The sequence below is a fragment of the Charadrius vociferus genome, unplaced genomic scaffold (assembly GCF_000708025.1).
Source record: "Charadrius vociferus isolate BGI_N301 unplaced genomic scaffold, ASM70802v2 scaffold581, whole genome shotgun sequence".
Lineage (NCBI taxonomy): Eukaryota > Metazoa > Chordata > Aves > Charadriiformes > Charadriidae > Charadrius > Charadrius vociferus.
In genome coordinates, this window is record NW_009647024.1 from 1,383,404 (window position 1) to 1,392,200 (window position 8,797).

An 8,797-nucleotide genomic window follows, 5' to 3' on the forward strand; every position below is an offset into this window, starting at 1 on the left:
ATTCAAAAGCATCAGTCTGTCTGGAACCAGTACCCTACCACAGTAAAAGATATGAATTGGATACCCCAGAATTCAGTTATAAAATTTTGACATACTTAACATTGCTCCTGATAGCAAATGATCATTTTCTACCGACTTCAACATGACAGATTGCTTACATTTCACAAGAGGTTGGTTTGTTTAGTTTTTTTACTTTTCAATGGGAGTTTTATTAGAATGAATGGAGGCTTCACAATTCTTGTCAATTGTCAGTTGTTGAATTTCCTGGTTTGGTTCGTGTATTCATTAATCACCACATACTGTATTAACATGGTTCTTCGAACTTCGTAAACAATCTTGCCAGACAGTTATCCAGTGTTAGGAAGTGGCATTTTATATCTATGTAAAAGATGAAATGGCTGTAATTATAAAAGAACAAAACCTAGGCAAAAAGAAAGGACTTAAAAAAATTAATAGCTTTTGTTTGTTTTCAGCTTGCTCACAGTGATCCTGCCAAAAGGATGAGTAATTGTGTTTCACAGTCTATGACTAGATCAATTTTAGAAGATAATTTTGAAGAAGCAATCTCTTTTAGCTTCTCATTGCTCATTCTTTCCCTTCGCCGGACTATTTCATATTTGCTCTTATTGATTAATGTATGTAAGTAGAAAATGTTATGCAAAACATACATTTATTTAAAGGATAACATAACAGAAAATCTCACTTGAATTTCCAAATCTCATTTAACCATTATGACATTAAGTATACTGAAGTCCAAATCTTTCTACACAAAGACTTAGAAACTGAAGTTTACCATATCCTAGTGTAAAGGATTCCAAACACAGCTAATCACAACCGAACTAAGAATAAGAGTGAAGAACTAGTTAAACTTGCATGGTTCAGTACTAATAAACATGAAATAGAAGAGCAGATTTTTTCCCAAATGGTTCATTTAATAATTCGAAGCACTGATATTTGCAAATAGATTTCTTAAAAATATATATATCTCATTTTAAAACAACAGCATTGCAAAGCATAAATAAATTTTACTTGAAACGAAAACCATCTTCCCTGCAGAATTGAAAGCAAAAATAGGCCACCAACTCAGTCACTACTAGAACTGTCTGAACTATCAGAAGATGAACTCTTTTCCTTTCGTCTCTTCTTTTTCTCCTTTTTACGATGTTTTCCTTTCTTAGATTTACTCTTTTTTTCCTTTTCCCTTTCTTTTTTGTGTGATTTTTGTTTTTTTGACTTTTGCCCATCCTCTTCAGCTGAACTTGATGAGGAAGATCTAGTAAAAACAAAAAAATATGTAGATACAGATTGATACATAATTAAAGAAGGAAATGCCACAAGAATACTGTGGTTTAAAATTTCAGTATTTATATAATGTCACAAATTGAATTTGGTGTAGAATTTGTAAAATAGCATCCACCAGAAAGCTTATAATATCTCAGTCTGCATGTTCAACTGAATGACAACTTTTCTAGACTATTGTGCCAGAAAAGCAGTATGTTTATAATACAGATTAATTAACAACGGAATAGAAAAGTTTTGTGGTTTTCAACTTTTAATAAGTAAAAAACTAAGACTACGGACTGACAGAAAACTGAAAGTATGACAGTAAGATAGAACTTCCAGCTTTTAAAATATCACATGGTCAGTAACAATGCTACATTAATGCCTTCAGACAAATCATAATGTATTTCTCTCATGTAAAAATCTACGAGAAACAGGTCTGACAAATTTGGATGCTCTTGCAGCCGGTAATATTGATCTCTAACCAGCATGACTACATACATACAAGAATTAAAATGATAATAAAAGAAAAGGCACGATTATTACACTCAAGAGTGCAGTTTTGGGCTATTGTTTACACGATTAACTATAAATTACTTGCATGTAAAGACTGACTCTTTTCTACCATCTTCTTAAGTGTAAGTCAGAGCTACACTACATAAATAAGAAAGGGGAAAAATGCCAATATAACCAGTGTTAAATCCTGTTTCCTTACTTCTGAAAACCATCTTATTATGGCCTTCAAATATGTTATACATTCACTAGCTCTCCATGCAGTTCCTGGGATATTGTCTCATCAACAGTCTTAATGACTAACCACTCTATAGTTTCATCTAAAAAAAAAAATAAAAATCAGTCAGCAGACCAAAACTCAGATTCACAATAAATTTGCATATTACAACATTTTCCTTTGAGACTGGACTAACAGTTTTTTTAGGCTTCTACAGTAACAGGAATATTAAAATTCAACACATGCTAAGTAAAACTACAGAAGTTTTCCTTCTGATAGCTACACGTTACCTAAAGCGTGCCTGTCTACACGCATGCGTGCGTGCATGACGGGAATCCTAGGGTCTCTGAATGGCAGGGAGGCTTCTCCATGTGACCTAAGATGGGGACCAATTCCATAATCCTCCTGACTCCTTGTTCCTCTCAACCACATCTTGCCTAGTGTTGGATAGTCAAGAGGGCGCGGAGCATTGCTTTCTCAGATCTGCAGACCTCCAGCTTGCTAGAGCTTTCTGGAATTCCACAGTCCTAAGTCCACAGCAGAAAGCCTTGGCTTTACCATTACTCAGAAAACAAACAAGTTCTCGCTTCAAAGCGGGAAACTTTTCAAACCAAAGATGTACTTGCAAATAAAGTTGCATCAAAAGAAGTATTGTTTTCTGAGAAACAACCCAAACATCAGAAATATTTCTACAGTTCTGTTTTGAAATCAAAATAGGTGTGTGATTGAGTTACCTTTTCCTTGGTCTCTTTAATTTTGTTTTTTCTTTGCTTTTTCTTTTTTGTTTCTTTTTTTCTTCCTCCTCGTTTAAATCTATGGATAAAAAGTTACAGTTTACAAAACACTTGTCTGAATTAAGATCAGCATTAAAAGAGTGGCTTCGATAGCAATGTAAAGTTACTACAAAATTCTTGTAAAAAGTTTTTCTTTTCCTCTCTCCAAATTCTGGTCTAGTATAGTAATTTCAGAAATATTTTGTAGAGCAGCAGAACTCTTTATACAATTTACATTCTAATGACTTTGATCTAAGCACTAAGAATGAAGAAAGGCCTGTAGAACATAGCAAAAAGTTGTGACTTTTCCTATACTTTTACATAAGCTTTAGGTTTCATATCCATTCTCCTGTATTATAAAAGACCTACCCAAGTATGAAAACAGGTCATTTAACTAGAACGTACCAAAAAAAAAAAAGAATATTCCCTTAGGCTTACCTGAATTACTTTCACGCATCCTCATTTCACACTTCACAAATAGCTATGCCATAACTAAGATAAACTTGAGTTAACTGTCAATATACTGTCTACAAAAATTGGCTGAATAGTCACCCCTCATCTGGTCACGTTTGTTTCCAGCCCTAACACTGCATAATATTGTATAGTATCTTCACATTTCACTTACAAGCAATATTTCTATCACACTGATAAAATTTCTGACCTTAGACTTTTCTATACCGGTTCAAAAAGTATTTTTGAATTCTCCAAAATGCAAATTCACTACATAAATACAGATTACAATGTCAGCTACCAGGAAAATACTGTCTTTACAATTTATCCTTAAAACACACAGCTAACTTCATAGAATCATCATAGAATGGTTTAGGTTGGAAGGGACATTTTGAGCATTCCATATTATTCCTATCACACAAATAACTTTCCATAAAGTCTGCACACTAGTGCAATTATTCATTTGCTACCACAAATAGAAACTACCAGTCTGTGAGTTCTGGAGCAAAATGTGAAAAAATTCAACGTGAGTTACAAGAAGCAAATTACTTTTGAAGCCATTAAAAACCATGAACAAGAACATGTGAAGAAGCAATCAGTGTATTTTTAAGAAAACGGTGCAAAAATCTAAGTGCACATAGTGCAAAAAATCTTGAGAAGATGAGGCCACTCGAAAATGGTAAAATCCTGCCTAGATTATTGACAGGTAAAGATACATATCTTCTTACAGTACACATAGCGGCCAGTTTGAAAAGGAACATATAATAAACAAAGAGATCAAGTAAACAGCTGCTTTTCCTGCAGATATGCATCTTCAATCAGTTTAGGGCCAAAAAAAGCCCTTACATTCAAAAGTACATAATAAGAGGGAACAAGTTTTTCCAAAGAGACTTGTTCCAAGAAAGGACCGTTGCAGTATCAATTTAGTGCTCCTGACAAACAGACTATCCATTTCTTTTAAAGCGATCCAGCAAATTGCAGGGTCTTTTTCCCTTCTTCTTCCTAAATAGAATCTTTAGTAGGAACTGAATGTTGAGTTTGGAATGTGAGAGCAACAGAACAAAACATGATGTTTCAAGGAGCAGAGTGGAAGAACATTCATTCATTTAAAACATGCTGTGGTGGAACAACCTTCCCTTCTTGGGGAACAGTGTCATTGGAGTCCAAATTCAATGAACTCAAGTATCTGCTAAATAACCCTCTCTCTGCTAAGTACCTTCTCTCTGACAAACAGTTGATGCTCAGACCTTCCAAACAGAGAATAGTACTTCTCCAAATATAAGCATTTAAATTCAATTCACTAGCTGTTTCAATCAAAACACTAATTAAAAACTGGAGAGAAATTCAGCTGTTCTATTTGTTACTAGTTTTAAGAGTTAGTGTCAACTTTAAGATGTTTAAACTACATGCCATAATCAAAAGCTTAACTCAGAACATCCATGTCATTTTCTCCTAAGCAGCTTCTTAGTAACAGTCTTATATTCTTTTTTATTTAGAAGTCCTTTTTGAGATGATCCAAATGGGTACATTATTAATTTCCTATGACAGGGCTTCATAATAAAAACCATGGGTGTATCAAATCTCTTACGTCTGAACACATAAAGTAAAAGACATAATTTTAAAGCACAGGCTAAAAAAACAAATACCAGTTATAAAAAAAAGGATAAAATGACAGTTCCAGTACTTTGAAGACCATTATCCAATCCACTCTAGGAGAAAAAAAGCAAAACACCTTACTCTTTTTTTCACGCATGGCTTGCAATCTCTGTAGTTCTTCTTCCTCACTGTCTTCACTGCTGGTGCTGCTAACATCTAAAACAATATCTCTTTGAGGATCTACTCGGAGGAAGTTTCGACATTCAAATGTCAGATGACCAGCTGAAAAAACAGATATTCAGAAAGAAAAATTACAATTCACCAAAAACATATCAGAAACTAAAGAACACCCATTTTAGTATTATTCAGTTTTGAGAAGTAAAAAAAGGCTAGGCTAAAGACACAGGAATCCAAGTAGCAATTGACATAAACTCATCTTCTTCATAGCAAAATACCTACACCTTGAAGACAAAGCTTTTAGGAACATAAATACTAATTGTATGATTTAACTACAAGTTTCCCTCTCTTTCAGAAAGCTTCTGATGCTTATTGCATGTAGATATGAAGCACTAAATCTATACTGATATCCATGTTCCTTTGGAAGAACAGATGCACAGAGCAATTCATTGACAAAATTTGTTGGAGACAAAGTCTACAGAGAAAGAACAAAGCAAACATCCCCCCTTTGCTCCCCGCCCTGGTCACATAATGCTCATAAAAATACAGATTAAATCACTCTGTTAAAAGTTCAACACAAGTCACTGCAAAAACAGTGCCCATCCCTCCAACGTTATAAAAAATAAAGAGTTAGGGATTAACAAAATAAAATCTAGGACCTGTCTCCATTCATCAGGAGAGTAGTGACAGACATGCTTACATGATCAGAGCATAATGCAAAGCACGAGCTAAACACTAACTACTGAACTTGAAGTAACAAAATTAACTGTTTCTTGAAATGTAGAAGGCACAAAGTATGGTTTCTTAGCGTACAGATCATACAGATTTAAAATTATTTTTCCTTTTAAAACAGATTGTACTTAACTTGAGGTGAAATGCCTGCCTAAGTTTGCAGTGAGACTCAGAAGCATGAATGCTCATCTCAGCAGATATCAAAGATCATGCTTTCAATTCAAAGTTTCTCAAGTGATTTCACTGCAAACGTAGTACATATGAACACAATAGCATACTTTTTTTTTTTCTCTGAGAAACTCAAGGGTTTCAAAAGCTGCAATAGGTGAGGAGCCAGAGAATGAATAGGGAATAAATAAAATTATGGTAAATTCAACTGACAAACGTCTGGCCAACACAGGAGAATGCTAGTTTTTTTTCTTTTGTTCCCCCTCCTCAAAAGGCAGTTCCAACATCATAAATTGAGGAAAACACTGTAACTTCATATTGCTTATTACAGACTTACGATAACCACACTTCTTGCATCCTGCTCTGATGTTATCCTTATTTCCACCTGAAAGAGAAACTTTCATCAATTAGGTGTTGCTAAACAGAACTCTCAAGTTTCTTTTAAATGTGGCTTGATAACATCAATACACAGACAGTAGTCATCACTCCTCAGAGTACTCAAGTTCACAAAGATCTCTTAAAAAAACTTAAAGAAAAGCAAAACAGTGCATTTCCAAGGTCACTTTTCTGTGCAGCAACCCAAGAGAAAAAAATTGGCTAGTATAAACTGCTACGGATCATTTAGTTTCACATAACTTGTTGGCAAATCTTCATTTGATTTAGTATGACCTTTCCAATATAATTTTAATCATTATTGCACTTCTGTGTCAGCTTATGCATTTGTTTAGTTACAGTATGAACACTATCTGACATTCCAGTGATCCATAACTGCACATTACAAGTGTATTTATAAATTGTAGCAGTGCACGGATGTTGACAGACATTCACTGGGAATTTACATTCTAATTACAAGACCTGTCTTAAAAACACAGTTAAAAAAAAAAAGAGAGAGATAAACAATCACTCCTGAAAAGGGACAAAAGACAGATAGAAGCAATTAGAAAAAAAAAAAGCTAAATAAATTGCCAAATGATTCTGAATCCAGGCAACATGGATTCATACACAGAATTAATAGATGCAAGAAAGCAAATAAGACAGTAACAGAAAAGTCCATAGATGCTATGCAGGAAGGAGGACCAGAATAGTGCAAATTTGAGGTATAGAAAGTGTGTGATTTTCCCATCTGAGCCCACAGTTAAGTTAAATAGACATAGTATGACGTGACTTAGAAAAAGAGAAACCCCAGAGACCCACCCCCCAATAGATCAGTCTTATTTTTAATCATCTGAACCTATACACAACAAAAGTCACAACTGAATTTTGAAAATCATAGGGTGCCCTTCTGTCTTCCAACCAAACAGAATATGAAAAAAACAACAACTTAAACAGTTATATACAGTTTTCTGAATAACTAGGTCATTTCTTTAAACAAATAATTACGCAAATGTAATAAGAAATCCATGACAGAAATTAGAGAACCAGAATGTGTGTACATCGGCTCCATGAATTTAAACTTTGATTTATTGAGACAAGCACTGTCTTCAGAAAATTCTACGCAACATAACAGAGAAACCTCCAACACCCAGGCTGAAAAACTAACTTGGAAACTTGGACAACTCACCAGTCCGTGCCCTAAAGAGTACTGGAAAGCTAAGCAAGAGATATATACATTCCGTTATGACACATGGTTTTCTGTGGATGCCAAAACTTTAGTATTACATATCCACTTCGAGGTCTATAAAGTCAGTAGTTCCTAGGTGTCTGTTTTATGACTATCTTTTGAGGGAAATCCACAAGAGGTAAGAAGGTAGGGAACATGGAAGAAAGTGTCAGGAAGCAAAGAACAAAAGTATACCTGTATCTTGCAACATCATGTCAAAGAAATACTCAAAACAGCATCTGCTTGTTCACTACACCTTGGGACTAGAAAGCAAGATCACCCAAGCTACCTACTTTGTCTCAGCTTTCTGAAATACCCAGTAAACTTCAGCCCTAGTGTGTAACTGACCTGTAAGTAGAGAAAGATTTGGTGTTGCAGGCAAAGGAGGTCAGTACAGTCATGTACAAAGTGTCCGGTATTATCTGCAGGTGCCATTTGTCAGGATTTCCAATAGAAACACTCAGCAGGTGACAAGAATATTGTCACCAAATACTCCCACCAAATTCCCGAGACTGAAATCTTATTATTATTTTGGGCTTTAAATAATATTGTTAGAAGCAGAGTTTTAGATGACTAAAAGCAAACAAATTACTAGAAGCTTCCTTTCCTCACTCCCTTCTTCCCCGGTGTTAACCCTTAAGAAAATTAACAACTGACATAGCAGCAACCAACACTAAGGACCTCATTAATTCAGTAGAGCACAGGGTTGCAAAAAAAGCTTTGGAAACCTTTGAATGCAAACATGAGATGTCTTCCTCAAGAACCCCTTTGAGAACGGGACCAAGCTTATCAAGGTCTTCTTTTTTCTTACAAGAATCAGCTTACTAAAGCTCAGGCTTGTTCAGCTGTTGTCCAACCGAACATTCCTCATATCTCAGGATCAAGAAAAAACTACGAAGCAACGGCTATATACTTGGCTAACAGAGATCCAAGTACCTTGCAAACGCCTAGTGCAAGCATTTCTGCCCGTCCTGTCTCACCATCGTTCTCAACGGGCCTATTTAAACAATAATCTAGCGGGACACAAACGTTAACCCAGAACAAAAGACGAGGAGGAAAACCAACTCTGACAACAACCATTCTTTGGATCTAACTTTAAAGAAGGTGGCTTATACTAGCAGACGACAGGAACGTAGCACTTGGGTCATCCCTCACGCAAACCGCTGGGGAGAGGCCCCGCAGGCCCAGAAGGACGCCAGAGCATGGCTGCGCGCATCAACGGCCGGCCCGACCACCCCCACCCCCGGGCCCCGGGCATCTTCCTCCCTCCCGCTGTCCCAACGCCAGCTG

General features: G+C 35.8%; 2 protein-coding genes across 2 annotated transcripts in view; one reads left to right on the forward strand and one right to left on the reverse strand.

The window, feature by feature from the left end:
• Positions 1 to 764: 764 nt before the first annotated feature.
• SREK1IP1 (SREK1-interacting protein 1) lies at positions 765 to 6,311 on the reverse strand. Its single transcript, XM_009895508.1, has 4 exons — positions 6,245 to 6,311; positions 4,972 to 5,112; positions 2,746 to 2,824; positions 765 to 1,273 (listed from the first exon to the last, which is right to left on the reverse strand). Exons 1-4 carry the CDS (start codon positions 6,309 to 6,311, stop codon positions 1,084 to 1,086), a joined length of 477 nt encoding a protein of 158 aa, XP_009893810.1. The 3' UTR covers positions 765 to 1,083.
• Positions 6,312 to 7,349: 1,038 nt separating this feature from the next.
• Positions 7,350 to 8,797, forward strand: part of CWC27 (CWC27 spliceosome-associated protein homolog (S. cerevisiae)) — a 121,895-nt gene continuing 120,447 nt past the window's right edge. The window contains exons 1-2 of the mRNA XM_009895509.1: positions 7,350 to 7,589; positions 8,525 to 8,728. Of these exons, the coding sequence (XP_009893811.1) occupies positions 7,350 to 7,589; positions 8,525 to 8,728 (444 nt within the window). The remainder of the gene's footprint in view (positions 7,590 to 8,524; positions 8,729 to 8,797) is intronic.

Coding starts and splice junctions, on each gene's coding strand:
- SREK1IP1 (XM_009895508.1), bottom strand. CDS start 6,311: ATGAAAGTTTCTCTTTCAGGTGGAAATAAGGATAACATCAGAGCAGGA. Junction 2,825..4,971: donor AGCCATGCGTGAAAAAAAGA/GTAAGGTGTTTT, acceptor TTTTATCCATAG/ATTTAAACGAGGAGGAAGAA. Junction 1,274..2,745: donor TTAAAGAGACCAAGGAAAAG/GTAACTCAATCA, acceptor TGTTTTTACTAG/ATCTTCCTCATCAAGTTCAG.